Genomic DNA, 16,084 nt, shown 5'->3' with positions numbered 1-16,084 from the left:
CAATTGACACACACAAGCAACACAGGATGACTTTTCCTTGCTTATGTACATCATTTTCCGAAAGCATCAAGAAAATCTCCCCACCTTTGGAAGAGCTGCTATAGCATGATTCTATACAAATCAATAATCTCAAGCTATCTATGTCTACAAAAAAACAAACACAAATATGAACACACTACTTCTGGTAACCTTGTACACCTTTAAAATCTTTGGCAGGCACTTGTTAAACATTATGACGGCACTTTACATCAACATTAGCTACAACAAAAATTAAAACTTTTGCATAAAACAAGAGTAATGGTCGTCTCATATTACTCCACATTGAAAGTTTTTGTGGCAGTGTTAAGTGAAAGAAAATGTTCATGCAAGCCTGGGTTTGCCGACAGAACCACACAATCTGACAAAAAATTTCTGAATACAAATGTTACAGACAGCATTCGAAACATTCATTAAGACTATCATGAAGCTTAGACAGGTCTTTTAAATTTGATTGTGATAACCTTACATACATACTAATTCATTCACACAAGGCACTCTTAAGACATTCGCAACCTACTATATTGCACAAGCTGTGCTATCCGTCACATTTTTTCTTTGCATGACAGAAAGTAATTTTTGCTTTTGCTCTGTTGATTGCACTGCGACTATGGCTTCTCAACTGCTCTAAACTGCTGAATGTTCGTATAGGGAAAAGGACTCAATTCACGAGCAGATTGAAATTTCGGGGAAAAATAAAAAAATAAAAAGAAAACAGCAGCTTAAAACTCAACAAAGTATAGCTGTAGATATGTTTATCAGTTTTATAGTGAGTTTACACAGCTCCTGCAATACTGTTTGGAGAATAGTGTTCACTACTTGCTTAGGCAGTTAAGCTCTTAGGCAGCTAAACTGTTTTTAAGTGAAGTGCATATTAGAGTAGACATCCAGAACACATACAAAGCAAAGGGACAGTTTTTAGATTTTGTCTAGCAGAGATCAGTCAAAACAGAGACCTAAGTAATTACAAATGACACAGAAGTGGCACCATAACCCTGCAGATTTAAGGATGCAACCAATGTTGTTCTGTCTCTAGAAGAAATATGCACTCAAGAACTCCAGTGGCTGGACTCAATTTTGCTGCAATCCAAATGCTCAGTGGAAAAAATACTTGTTTCCTTACCGGCATGTGCATGAAGGTTTTTTTTTTTTTTTTTTTGGTACTGCGATACCGCCAGTGTCTATAAAATATGCACAGCACAGCAGCTTCTGTTGCTTGCGAGCGGCTTCCTTACATCTGCCACCCACAGACGCCTAAAGTGCCTGTCTGACAACTGAGTGGTTCAATTTCACTCTTCTCAGCTTTGGAACAAACTGCAAAAAGCTGCTTATTGCTGGAAAAATGCCAGATTGTGCAAATAGCACATGCTGCAGCTGCCATGAAATTTTGAATGAAATTTTGGACTGTGCTTCATGCTACAATCCCAACACTTTGTAGACTGGTGCTTAGCACTTTTTCTACTTTAGGTGCCTCATACTAGTATTTTCTAACCAGAAAGCTGCACTAAATATTTCTGTGGTGAAATTTCTATCGCAGTTTTTTTTTTTTTTGCAAGCTTGTCTTTCGGAATCATATCTGCATTGCAAGGAGGGCACTGTCATGTGCCTGCAGGAAGTGAAATGGTGGCCACACACAAACTTCCAGTGGGTAAAGAGATGAAGGCCTAGATATCTGAAAAATTTAGGGACAAATACTAGACACCAAAACACTTGACCACTTCACGTCATAGCTATAACGAAGTTAGCCAAAGAGCCATTATTTCGAACCTTCTCATAAGCTGCTCAGGGTTTCATTTGAGAACTGGGAGACAGAGCAAAGAAACAAAAAGATTCAAAAGAATGGTCTACCCTCGATGGTAAGGCCACCGCCGCGTACCTTCTATGGCAAGGACGTAGTCGTCATTGAGCGTGCCCGCGGGGCTGTCAATGGAGCAGCGGTAGACGCCGCCGTTCTCTGCGCGAACGCCGTTGACTTGGAGCACTGCACCGCGCACGCGCACGTTCTCCGAGAAGCGGTCGTCATCGGGCAACTTGGTCCACTTGACGGAAGCGGCGCCGTCTCCGGTCACAACACAGTGGAGGTCCAGGCTGTCGCCCATGTGGACAACCTCCTTGTTGGCTCGGATTCTGACCGACACGCTCGGAACATCTGGCATGCAGGGGAGGAATAGACATGGGCCAGGAGGTCAGCACACGTGCATCTCTGCGTGCCCACGCTGCACAATCCTGGAGATACTGCTTCTAGCCACAGACGCACGTTCTAAGTCGATTTATTATGCCTGAATGGCCAATGGCTTTACGCTAAAATGAGAAGCTTAATGGCAAACCCAAGAGAAAATGGTACAGCTGGTCTCAGCTGGTTTATGGTTATATTCCCAGCGCGGCCTAATTGGGAATTTAACCATGAACCAGCTGGGACCAGCTACCATTTTCTCTTGGGTTTGCACCTCTTTGTACAGCAGCGTGAAGTCCCTAAGATATGCGTATGACAGTGCTGTATTTAGTAGATTCCCAATAGGCCCAGTTTCAGACGCAATGTCCATGCACAATTTTGTCACACTTGCTATTTAAGATAGTGCGAGTATCATTCAGACTCGTATGGCTTTGGAACAAACTTAGTGTTGAGCATCTTCAACCAGACTTTGGTTTTTTTCTTTCTTTTTTTTTTTTCAATAAGATGAAACTTTGGGAGCATTACAAACCGAGATATGAAATTTAGCTTTGTCCACTTTAACTGTGGAAGACTATGGGCACCTGGCCCCAGTGCCAGTCCCATTGCCCACCCAGATTTTATTAAATAAAAAAAAAAAGAAAAAAAGTGTGGAGACCACAAGACACAGTAAGCTTGTGCCAAAGCAAGATTTACTTTCGTTGTTAAAGCTTCAGTGCCCTTCTGGGAATGCAACTACACCCCAGCTTGAGTGAACAGAAGCACTGTACCTCTTACGTGAAGAAGGACAAAGTCCCTGGAAGTCACCCTGTCTCCTGTCATGGCGTTGCAGATGTACCGCCCTTCGTTGCTCTGTTGAACGTCCTTGATCCTGCAAGTACACACCCTCTGTTAAGCTGCGCATGGCACCCCATCGCCAACAAGCAACTCCTTAGCAGGTTTGGAAATTTTATACTTTCAACACCGTGTTTCCTGAAAATTTAATGTCTAAATTGCTGGCTCATTTCTACAAAAACTTCAGCCAGTGGTAGTGCTAAGTACTGTTTATTTTTCTTTTCTACCAATGCTAAGCTTACTGACTATAGTTCCTAGTTCCTTGTGCACATAACAAATGCACTATCAGGATGCAAGTTCTTGTTTGCAGGATCCCTGGTATAAAGAGGAAGCTTATGGTGAATTAGGCAAATGCTACGCTAACTATATATTGATACGAAAAAAGGCAGGACGTAACACCATTTTCGCTCAAAGTTTGAGCATGAATGAGCAAGCTATTTCATACCTGCCAGATTTGCCGGGATGGCATTAGGGAGATCTGACTGGAGGGCACAGGGAGGGCTAGAAAATTTTTACATGCATTATTAATTTAGTTAGAACATAGCAGGAACTGAACTGTATTGTCCAAACTACTAAAAAGCTACACCACTTGTCAGTTGATAAATCTTCGACGTGACTGACGCCGCCTTTTTCAGGAAGTCCTGGGAATACTGTCAAGCGTAAATATGTTCGCTCCTACGACACTTCCCCAAAAGATCGCGAGTGACGGTTGTGTCACACATGGATACTCTGATCTGGGCGCAATTTTTTTTTACTATGCTGAACTTGCATTCATTTTTTTTGTGGTACTGACCAGTCCAACTTGCGCGCACGGCCCACTATGCCTTTTTAAGCTCTCTACTGATAACGATGTCAAGGGGTGCACGATTGAATTGTAGCTCGGGCGCAATGTGGACAGACTGGGATGAAGGTTTAGCCAAACAATGAAGCGTATTCGGGAGATTTTTGATTCGTTCGTACAATCGTACAAAACCACCAAAATTCGGAAGTCTCCCAGAAATATCAGGAAACCTGGCAGGTATGCTATTTAGTAGGAATTCTTTTTTTTTTCACATTTTAGATTTTACAAGAGCAGCACGACCTTTCCGTCTGCGGGATATTACAAGATGTTGCGAAATATGCTGCACATTGAGTCCTTGTGACAAACACAAATTTTACAGAACAACCTGCACTGTCATTTTTCTAACAGTCCGGGTTCCTTGACTTGGCCTTTTGCTGCATACTTGAGCATAGATTCACACTTTGCTACCACTGTATCCCAACGGCCTTCTTACCACGCACATCCACATTAGGCAGCCTTATGTGCGCACAAAGTACTTATTTTGCAATTGACCTTTCACCAGAAAAAAAACACCCGCAAAAGACTTCCGCCAGAGACCCTCACAACCTTGACATGGACTGCAACACCTTGCACTCAGCTCCCAACGGGACATTTAGCAAGAATTCCACCGAGTCGTCAACCACATGCCTGCCACAGCAGTGGACAGAGAGTCCCCGCGAAACGTTTTACAGACAAGCTGTTCGAGTACGTTTCACGGTGTGTGAACAGCTGGTTTCCCAGAGCGATTTTTGTCTTTTTTGATGATCAGGCCTGGCCAGCTCCTTGAGCTTTTCCTGTTGACGCTATTGCCTTTTCTAATGACGTAGCTGCCACACAACAGCCTGCGGCATTCAAACACTCATTCACCAATAACCGCTGTTGCAGCGTGCTGCTGCCATCTTGGAAAGCTGTAACAAAATAGTGAATTGCATCACTTTACCGATGTACCGAGGCACGGAAATCATTCAATAAAGCTCCACATAAAACCCCCATGGAAACAAGAACGGGTGAAGAAGGAGTGTTTTTAAGCTCAAAGCATTTTCCTAGACTTAGGGCGAGCAGTTCACACACTAAATGGTATAAGAGATGCTGCAGGTGGTCTTGTATTGACAAGCTTGTACAAGTTTTCAAAGAAAAGAGTGACAATGCTGTTTTTTTGGTCCTCGATAACGTAATCATGCTAAATTGATTCCCTCAACAAAGTATAATGCCAACCAATCCCAGTTGTGGGCTTCTTTTTCTCTCACCAACAGCTGTAAAGAGGTGAAAAAGAAAGAGTGATAAGAGTCAGTTAACAAGATGACGTTACCAAAGCTCTTGGTTCACTTGTCTTGCATTAGGTGGCAGGGCATGGGCGTCTTTGGTCCACTGAATCCTCTCTGGGGAGCCCGTCAGAGGACAGCGCAGCTCAATGTTGGAGCCCACAAATGCAGTCTCTTCCTTGCGAAGGGATCCAATGTCACCACCCTCTGGAACGCAAATTATTATCATATACTATTTTGCTTCAGACCTAATTTGGTTACTTTGTTTAGTTTAAAATATGGCCTCTGCTCCTGTTTTCCAGGTTCTTTTCTCAACAAGTACCCACTGCTGGCTTAAAAGAGCAACAACACACAAACAAACAACCTACTTTAGCATTCAAACACTCAAGCACTGAGGAACTGTCTGGTGAGACCGTATGCCACGAATGGGGGTACGTATACAACAAGGGGACCAGTGGTGTAGCCAGCAATATTTTTTGGGAGGTGTTATACGCCACCTGTAAAAAATAAAAGGAAATAGATTGTGCTCCCAAACAATACATTACGCATTTTTTCTGCTTTATTAAACCGACATTCTTCTTATTTTCATTTTTATAATTCGCACTGTCTAGAGTAATGTCCGACGAAATCCAGAATTTAAAACTAGTGATGTCCGACGGAACTTTAAGCCAGTACGTCTGACGGAACCCAGAATTTAAAACTAGGGTTACGTCTGATGGAACCCAGGATTGAAAACTAGCGTAACGTAAAGCACACAAAAAATTTTACAGCTAGCGGCACCAATATGCATAAAGCCAGCTGATTAATTGCGTTAAAATATTTAACCGACGCCCATACCTATTAATTACATTTGTTAGAGTCATGACCCATGTAAATTCGTTCTCGGCACAAACTGCAGACGCTACAAACTGGCACTCTGCCCACGGCAGGAGGTTCTATTTTGATAATTCCCGTCATCTCCTTTGCTTGCATGTGTTGGATATGGAAAGCAGTGTACGTCGACAAGTACAGAAAAATCTTAATCTTAAAAAAAAAAAAAAAAAAAAAAAACTTTATCAACCCAGGTGAGATTCGAACCGACATTGCTGCAGTAGTGTGGGTGCTTATATCACGCTCCTGTCCACTCGACCGACGGCGAACTGGCGCTGTAGAACATGTCACCTGTGATTTACTCATTACGAACCAGTTTGGCCGAAAAGCAGCAACCTTTGTGTTTTTGAATTTAACGTCATGTATCGTACAAGTGACCATTTCAATAATGTTGCGTGTAGATTACACATATAGAGCATCAACATATTTAGTGCCGTTAGCTGTAAAATTTTTTGTGTGCTTTATGTTACGCCGGACGTAGCTCAAAACATCGGCCTAAAGTTCCCTCGGACGTAACTCTAGTTTTCAACCCTGGGTTCCATCGGACGTAGTGATAGAAACTGGCCTAAAGTTCCGTCGGACGTAACTAGTTTTTAATTCTGGATTCCATCGGACATAACTCTAGTTTTCAATTTTGGGTTCCGTCGGATGCAACTCTACACACTGCGTTTATAATTCAGTAACTCGATGTGATTTGTAAATACAGTAGCATGGGCGCAACGAGGTTGAAAGAAGGGGGATGCAGCGCTCAGGAAATTGCTGGGGGTGTTCCGACACCGAAACCACCACCCTGGCTACGCCCCTGCTGCCTGCAATAGCTGGTTGCATCATGACAAAATCAGGTACATTATAAAACTGTCGGCTCTCTGAAAAACAGTGAACCGCCTGTGCAGTCAAGCCAGTAGGGTGAAGCTTCTGGCAAAAACACTAATACAAGCTAAGATGAAGAATGAAGAGCAAACCATCAAGTGGTCAGGGCTGCCTGCACCACTATCCAGCTGCCGTGTAGTGATAGCATGTCAAAGATTAATGCTATAAAAGCAACACAATACCAAAACTGCGGCAACACAAAACATGCTCGAGGAATTGTTTTTGCACCCACGTTTTCACTATTTTGTGCATTGAGCAGCCCGTGTTACAAGTTTTTGAGGGTTTTAGCAGGAAGAAAGAATGCGCCAGGACAACGATAAAACTTAATACAGACTGTGCAGGTTAACAGAAAAAAACAATATACAATGCTGAATAGAACAAACTGTAGTTTGTCAAATGGGAAGGATTTTGGTGAACTTGCACTGGCGTAATTAAATTTGATGCTTTTATTTTTGTTATTTCAAATTGCTACATCCAGGCATTACATCGTGTCAGTTACACAGATATTTGACTTCACACATCTGGTATATTTTGCGATGCTCAAGGCTCTTTCCAATAGAGCCCTCATTCCCTCTGCACAATTATTTGTTTACAGTGGTGCATGCAGTTTCAGAAACCGTGTAATTTAGAGCTAGTAGTACTTGGAAACCTCTTAGCTCCCATGCGGTCCTTTAATGTGTATTGAATTGGAAACACAACAGTAAAGTTACCTTTAGTTCTCTTCACTGAGGTGCAGCTGCCTTGTCCAAGCTCAGAGCTTTGTACTGACAGGCAGAACAACAACTTTATGCCAAACTTCAGCTAATGAGCTGTTCATTGAGGCCTGGTGCACAACTTTGCCAACATTTCTTTCGCTCAAAACAATAATTGATCGACTGCCTGACTGGAGGGGTCCGAATTACTTTTGACTGCCTTTTTATCTTCAATGTGTGGCAAAATCTTGACACCGAGGTGCCTTTCACCTCCATCAGAAAAGCAGCTGCCACAGCCGGGAATCGAACCCGCGTCATTCGGCTCAGCAGCACAATGCCTTAGCCACTGAGCCACCGCGGCGGGTATCTAAACATTAGGGCAAGTCGGGAGAAGCATGCTATTGCTCGCCTTTGGAGTCTCGCTACGGCAACATACCAGGCAAGCCAGTCCAACACCACATACCTGTGACCCGGACGTCGGCGATGCCTTCCGCCTTTCCTGCCGCATTAGCGGCCGTGCAGATGTAGCGGCCAGCATCCGTGACAGAGATTCCGCGGAACTCAAGCACTCCATCCCTCTGCACCGTGCTGGGCGGCAGCTGCCCGCCATGCCTCGACCAGTGGTACGTGATGGGTGGCTCGCCAACGGCCGAGCACTGGATGTACACATGGTGGCCCGGCCGCACGGTCTGCTGGGTTGGGTTCAGCTGGATCCGAGGGGGCGCTGTTTGCAAGCAGCGGGGGAGGGCAAAGGTCACGGAGTGAAACTGGAAGGCTTCCTTATTAAAAAAAAAGACGGTAGACGTCTGTGCTGTGCTGCACGCTAGGTTGGTCGCAGGGTGGCATAGTGAGCTGGAATTTCAAAAACAACATGCTTTGAGCATGCACAACTATTGAAAACAGTTTATATGAAAGGGTCAATCAGAGCTTGTGCCAGAGGTGCTACTATAGCTGATAACTGAGTATTGGGTGCCTCTGCAAATTTTCTTCATAAGAAAAAACAGAAGAAAGTGATGGGAAGTTCAGCAACTGTAAAGCTTACAACTAGACTAAAAAAAATAGCATAGCAAATCTGCATTATATTTAGCTTTTATGCACCTCAGTCCTCGGGTAAAGAATATGGAACTATGCAACATTGTTTAACCAGCCTCAATGATCTGTTTTTGGTCAGATGACAAGTTTTAAATGAGAATGAAAAAGCGAGCTAATCTACCGTACTGCAACAAATCTTAAAAATGAAACTACTACTGATTCTCTCAAAGCGATTTTAAAACACAAGCTAATAAAATATATTACATTTCTGGGTGAGAACGAGCATGTTATATGAAACATATCTGAGATTAAGTGAGCAGGCCATATCCCATGGGTACATGCAAGTCAGAACACATAGTCCGAAAATAGAAAGGCTCTCCAACAAGAATTCAAATTCAAATGTATATTGGAGTTCTATGCATTCAAGCCCCAATTGGGGTATGATGTGTATGAGTATGGGTATGGGTATGAGACTCAGACCACCTGGGGATCTTTATATGTGCTGAAATCTCGACACATAGCACTTAGTTTCTTTTTTGCTCAATCAAGAAAGTGCTGCCACGGTTAAAAATAGAACCCCACAGCTTCATGCTCACTAGTGCACTGCCTTTAGCCACCACGCAGATAGGTTATCCAACGCAGTAACTTGACTGATCGAGGTAAAAAATGCACGAAAAGCACAAGGTCCTGTACATAATACATCGATTCATGCAAGAATTAAAAAGAAAACAGAGGACAACTTTCAGCTATAATTATTTTTTTATAAGGTTGGTAAACTCACTTGCCTTTTGACCATACTCCTGAATGACAGCAGTAACAGGAACACAAATCTCTGTTAGTATCTCAGCAACTGGCCCGTGATAAGCAGATGAAGCAACAGGGAATACACAAAGACAAACCACTACCAAACAAAGTGACATGTATAAACAGCACAGTGTGTTGTTAGGACAGCACAGGTCCACAAGGTGGCACAACACATGCCATTTAAGAAGCTGGCCAAGAAAGGTCAGCAAGTAATTTGTAGCGTAACAGAACTCTGCGGTGTAATCCGAGTAATTGCTCAATGCACTGCTTAGAAAATGTGCTCAATTTTTTTGCGATTTGCAGACAGCGCATAGTACAATAATAAATTAGCAACGGGAATACACATCGAGTGAGACTAGCTATGCACTCACCGACTAGGGCCAGCGTAACCCGGGTGTCCAGTATGGCTGCTCCATCTTCTTTTCCCTGGCAGGCGTACACACCTGCATCGCTTGCCTGCACACTCTCAAAGTGCAGGATGCCATTGTCGGACGATAGTTCTGCCAGGTTGCCGTCCGGCTGCACCTTGGACCAGACAATCTGAATTGGCCGGGATGTTCCTGGAAGGGTAGCAAGCGGGGAGGGAACGTGGCAGCTTGTTAGAACTGCATCGTCATCTCGTGCAATTTGTTACAACCCCCGTTGTAATGTTACGAGTAATGAGCGGAGCGAGGGGCTGCACAGCAACAACAAGCGCCCCTGCCTACAGCTCTGTTCTATAATTGGCACAGCATTGTGAATGACAGGATATGACAGGATTCAAGTGAATGTCAAGGAAGCACAAAGTATGACAGTATGAAGGTAGAAAGCATTTACGCTATATAATATATTCAAACAGCTTGACAAGCAGGAGAGGTCCACACAAATTTCTTATTCCACTAAAGAAGGCAGGGAAAAAAGTAGGGCAATTATTCCATAGATGAACACAAATCCTACCCAGGCATTGCCCATAAGTCATCCAGAGAGGTTGATTTATGAACAGCTGTGCTCATTTCATGCTGTGCGGTATACAAATTTACACAATGTTATGCCCCTTAGCTTTAACAATGGCACTGCATCGTCTCGGGCACCAACCAATCAAGAAAGCTAGCAACGGCATTGCTGCCCATACAAACCTTCAATGTGGCATCGGAGTTCTGCCCTCTTTCCAACCGAGGAAGTCACAAATTTGTCATCTGCGACCAGCTTTGGGACAGGGTACTGATGTTGGTTGCCTTCAACTGAAAAGAGTAAGCAAGTGCGTTTATGGCTTGCACTTACAAACAGACCTGGAACATTTGGAAAAAACTAAAGGTACTCATTTTCTGTTACTTTTTTTTTAAGGCTCATTTAGCTATCCCTAATTCATGTTCTTCGATGGCCCCAGAACTGTGCTGAAATTTTTGCGTTTATAGTCCTTTAAATGTAGCTGAGATGTTTAAACACTATATATTCTAAATGAGGGTGCTAGATATCAGACATTAAACTGTAGTAATTAAGTCAAAGAAAGGCGCACAAATTTATCTTGCCTGGCAGCCTCACAGAAAGCAAAAAAAAAAAAGGTTTCTGCTAAGAAAGTGGCATAACTAAAAAACATACCGATTACCAAATGTTGAGGTGAATTTGACAACTGTGTTTGCATGAACATGGTACCCTTTTTCAATCTATGCACCATCTAAAATAGCATTGCTCAGTTCCACTTGCCGGCGTGCATCGAGGCCGGCAGCTATTATTCTCCATAGTTCATGTCAACCCATAATTTCAACTGTAAAGCCAAACTTCAAAAAGTCAGCTGTGCATTCCATCATAATAAACAGGCTCAGGAAACAACATCTATGACTGTTGGATATGCAGGAGAAGGTCCATACCTATGCTTTTCTGCATTACGCCTACACGTCAAAAAGCAGCGGCCACAATCTAGAGTGAAACCAATGACAGAGAGTGCTGGAATGCCTTAGCATGTATGGCATCCCAGTACACAGCTAACCGCCATCTTTTCTTTAAACCAGCTTCAAACTCTTGCAATGCGCCTCGGGACTCAACCAGACCCTTGGTGGGGAAATTAGGTGCATTAGGAACGAATGGGCACGTTCAAATTCTCTGTCGGCCCCTGGATAAGTGCTGCCCTCCTGGGGGAGGTTGCCCACCTGCGACTTGGATGCGCTCTTCAGACGACCCCCCCTGGTTGGTGGCCTTGCAGACGTAGATGCCGCTGTCAGAAGGTGCCACGCGACGGATGTACAGCGTGGTGGTGCCCCCGAGCCGTTCTTCCCGGTCCGAGTAGGTGGTGATGGGCTGGTCGAGCCGCTCCCAGGTCACGACGGGCCTCGGGTCGCCTTCGGCAATGCAGTCCAGTCGGATCTGGTCACCCACCCGCACCGTGTACGGGTTCTGCTGAAGGATGCGCACAAACGGCGTCCCTGCAGAGTGCCAATGGGGCTCGTTACGGCTCGTTACGGGAGAGATCGCACCGCAGGTGACTCTCAATTAAGTTTTAACACGTAAGCATTTTTTGCCCAATGCAAATGGTATAGTGCCTTCTACCTGCAGAAATACAGAATTGGTGAAGTGCGTCGCTCAATTGTTATAATCATGAAAACAGATCATTGTAAACAAATATATATATATACAGTAGAATCTCAATAAATGGAAATTGATTAAATGGAATTGCCGCTTAATCGGAACAGTAACCTGTAAGTTGGTTAGTTTTGTATTCAATGTAAAAAAAAACTCAGCAATCGGAACTAAAATTTCCGCATCACCGTGTAAGTGGAACCAGAAATTGAACTTCTTGTGAAACCCTTTGGCATGAGAATCAGCTTTTTACGGTTGCGGCTGTTTCGTTTTTTTTTCCTCCACGTTTTTTTAGCCTCATTGGCCTCGTAAGCCTCATCTTGTTAGTGGTCAGCCGTGTTAGTGCAACGAATGCAACATCGCAGTTCTTGTTCCAGTCGTTCAGTCTTGATTCAAGACGCCAAGGTTACAGGGCTCAGCTCCTGCCGCCTCGTTCGTGCCATCATGGCGCTATTCGCGATTCATTACCGCGTTGCCGCCTTCTAAATTCGATGGCTCGTAAGAACTCGCAAAGTTGAGGATGCAGTTGCAAGGACTCAAACAAAAGTAATAGAAGCATTTTGTAGTGCACAGTGACTCATTGTTGCCAAATCAACTTTGTGAATGCTGTGCCTAAACCTCTTGCAGTTTTCTTGCTTTCTGAAAAGCTATAAGCTACATTCACCTTCTAGTGCTTAGAGTTCCATGAAATGAGTGTGTACGCACATAAATTTGCATTTTCACACACCTATCTCAGTAAACGAAACTCCTGGTAAACGGAACTAATTTTTTCGGTGCCTTAAAATTCAGTTTATCGAGAGTCTAGTGTACTATAATCAAACGAAACAAAAGGTCACCTGATTTGGCTTCAACAGCCAAATCTGGTATTTATTTTTCGTTTCAGGAATAACAAAATAAAACTGAACTAACAAAATTTCAAGGGTCGACATAATCCAGCACCCTTCAGGGTTAACCAATGAATAAATACTATAGGACTTGTAAATCAACAAAATCCCAATGGTGTATCTAATTCACCACCCTCGTGTGGTTAACAAAAAAACTTGCACCATCACCTGGTCTCCCCTCTGAACCTGTGCATGGTCCACACATGGCACGTAGCCTGTTCTAGGGCAACTCCAGCAGCTGTTCAATGAGGGTACAGGCTACAAGAATTGCCAAGCTGTTTTCATAATTACCACCAACACAGATGCTGGGAAATATTACCAATATGGCCATTGCCGTAAAAGCTTGAAATACATCTTTTTCTCTTGCTTGAACGCTGTGAAAGTTGTTTTCATGGGCACATTATCCAGATCCCATGCTCACGGAACAAGCAACAGTGAACCTCGTTTCACACATGCAACCCGCATGTACGTACCTTGCATTTTCAGAGTTGCCTGTGCAGTAACCTGACCCATAGCATTCTCTGCAGTACAAATGTATGTTCCTTCTTCATCCTTTGAGAACCTGGTGAAGCTGAGAAAAAGAAAACAAATACCAGTGAGAAAATCGTTCACCCGAGTGCACAATTTGTTTTGAGTCATCCTGGCAATTTATTCTGCTGTGTCCGAAGCAGTTCTGACAGGCCTGCATTTATGCTTTTTTGGGCAGACAATTTCCCATGCAGATGACTCATCAAGGAAATACGGAAAGCTCGTACGATTCGGAACAAACGCCTCCATGCTGGAGGCTTGGTGGAAACTACGGCTGCAAACAACTGCGCACTGATGGCCCCAGTCTCCTTTTTAAATCGATGGAGAGGCAGAGCTCCAAGCGTACCGAATTATCCCTGGGCCAGTCTGCTCAGTGCTGGGAGTGAGGGGGCTGCCGTCAGCTCGCGACCACCGAACCGTTGGTGTGGGAATGCCAGCCGTGGGCCTGCACTGCAGGAACGCGCTGTCTCCGTGGTGGAGCGGTGGGATGTTCTTCGGGTAGATCTCCACCAGAGGCACCTCCCTCCCTAAACGAGAGGGCGAAGATGGGGGAAAAGGTCACCCACGGTACTCATAAGGTTGCTCTCATTTTTGACGACATCACGCACTGCATTGGTCTGGTCACTTGCAGAGTAGAAGTGTAATTGGGCAAGTCGTTACGACTGCGTCTTGTAAGCGACTAATTGAGGAACCAAACTGCAGCATACAATCATATTTGAAGGAACATATCTAATCAGAGAAGAGCAGTGCAAAGAAGAAACGACGTGGGGTGTCCTTACGGTCTACTTCCAGCACGGCTGTGGCCCTGGCTATGCCTTCCCTGTTTTCTGCCAAGCAGATGTAATGGCCACGATCTTGAACAACTGTTTGCTCAATAGTCAGAATGTCGTCTTGTACCTGCAAGGGGTGAAGGCATTGGACGCAGTGCTTAAGAACTAGCGAGAAAAGGAAAAAGAAAAGACTGTTCGAGGCACAAAACCAGTTTCAGCTGCATTCAGCTAGATCCGGTTTCACAACCCAAATACCCCAATATGTAGCTTGTGCTCTGGCAAAAGTCCAATGCATTTTATGGCTCTCTACACCACCTTCAATGAAGAAGCTCCAGCAGTTAAAGAGGCTAAAAATTAAACATCTTTTGTTTGCACATTCCATTCCAGACTAACAGTGGTGAGCTTTTAATTAACAATGTAACAGAATATAGCAGTCAGGTGAGTGCAAAAAATCAGAAGTAAAGCAGAAACCACTCCACGGTGCATTTATATGGCCGAGTGATAATTTTATTCGCTCAAGAAAAAGGCACGAATTTTCTTATGTCATCTCCAACAGACTAAATTAAAAGTAAAAAAAAAAAAAAGAAAGAATGTTAGCGTGCAATGTGCAAGTGAACAACTGGGAGAGAAGAAGCTGCCAAAAGCACGGAGTTATTATAAAGGGCACTTACGATGTGTCTATGAGTGAAGTTGCTTCCGACCTTGGCGAACTTGATCACGGGAGTGGGCGAGCCAGTGGCAATGCAACGCAACTTGGCATCCTCACCCTGGCGCACGGTCTGCCTCTCAGGCTCGATGTGCACTGACGGGATGTTCCGCCCTGCAGCAGAGCCGATGGAAAAGGGACGCACTCACTAAGACGCTGCACTGCACTGAGCCACAGGAGCAAGCTGGTGCAGTGAAATGAGCGACCAAACTGCTCTGCCACTTCACCGCAGTACTGTGTCGAAGTGTGCTGCAACACCGTCTAGGTGTATTAAGACAGTGTGCGAATGGGACTGCGGAAGCGGACACCAACAATGGTGCGAAAGCCTAGCTACAGAAGGCTAAGTTCCTGCGCACGTATTGTTTTAATCAAAACAAAAAGAAGTTTCCTCAATTTAGCTAAAACAGCACATGGCAACTAAATGCTATTTAATATCACCGGTATTCATATACATGCCTCACAATTACGGATAAAAAGAAGGCAGGAGGAATAAGAGCCTGTGCTTCTTCAGACTTAAAAAAAGCAGCCAGACGTCTCAGCGTTCACAGTAACACAACAAACTTGTATAAAGCGTTGCTAATAACTCATAGGGACCAGCTATGTGCAGGCATGAAGTAGTGTTGCTGCCTTATATTCAGGTACAGGTGGGGACACAATATTCTGGACCACGTGAGCGTGTGGCAAAAACCATCGTTGCACACTCTGGAGGCATGACGCCTTTTGTCGAGACTGACGCAGTGTACATGCGCGTCCTTGCTTACTCGCATGCAAGCAAGTTTTTTTGGTTTCGGCAATTCGGAATTCTATTTGTCAGTAAGGGGCCACAGGGCAATGCCTTTGTGTGATACCGTGCCCTCCAATTACATATCTGTGGCCTTGTGTACGAGGCAATCGTGTCTGCCTTCACACATGTGTGCCCTGCACTCTGCTCGATCTATCGTTAACTGGATGGTCCCTTTGATGTTTGCTGTTTTTTACCAATCTGTATCTGAACAAACAAACAAACAAACAAACAAACAAACAAACAAAAACCTTTCTGAGGGACGATTGGTTAGAACAGGAAGAAAACATGCACGAAAAATTTAGCAGTGGCTTAGCTTGGCTATGCCAGGATATACGTAGCGTGAGCTAAGGTAAAGTGGGTATTCTTAGCTTTCCTGGTTATCTATGATTATTAGCTTGATTATCATGCTTACTGCTGCTTAAATGGCACACAGACGGTATACGCATTATGTGACACCTGTATATTTATC

General features: G+C 44.1%; 1 protein-coding gene across 1 annotated transcript in view; it reads right to left on the bottom strand.

Annotated features, from left to right (window-relative positions):
* LOC144144629 (basement membrane-specific heparan sulfate proteoglycan core protein-like) overlaps window positions 1–16,084 on the bottom strand; it is a gene marked incomplete in the record, with an annotated part of 339,390 nt that overhangs the window by 29,066 nt on the left and 294,240 nt on the right. The window contains 11 exon segments of the mRNA XM_077676148.1: window positions 1,913–2,185; window positions 2,977–3,077; window positions 5,170–5,329; window positions 8,018–8,278; window positions 9,762–9,950; window positions 10,506–10,610; window positions 11,517–11,789; window positions 13,301–13,398; window positions 13,702–13,882; window positions 14,135–14,252; window positions 14,797–14,945. Coding sequence (XP_077532274.1) covers window positions 1,913–2,185; window positions 2,977–3,077; window positions 5,170–5,329; window positions 8,018–8,278; window positions 9,762–9,950; window positions 10,506–10,610; window positions 11,517–11,789; window positions 13,301–13,398; window positions 13,702–13,882; window positions 14,135–14,252; window positions 14,797–14,945 — 1,908 coding nt within the window.

This window comes from Haemaphysalis longicornis, unplaced genomic scaffold (genome assembly GCF_048455015.1).
Source record: "Haemaphysalis longicornis isolate Haplotype H1 unplaced genomic scaffold, Haemaphysalis longicornis Haplotype H1 scaffold_7, whole genome shotgun sequence".
NCBI lineage: Eukaryota > Metazoa > Arthropoda > Arachnida > Ixodida > Ixodidae > Haemaphysalis > Haemaphysalis longicornis.
This window is presented reverse-complemented; position numbering and strand designations above follow the sequence as displayed.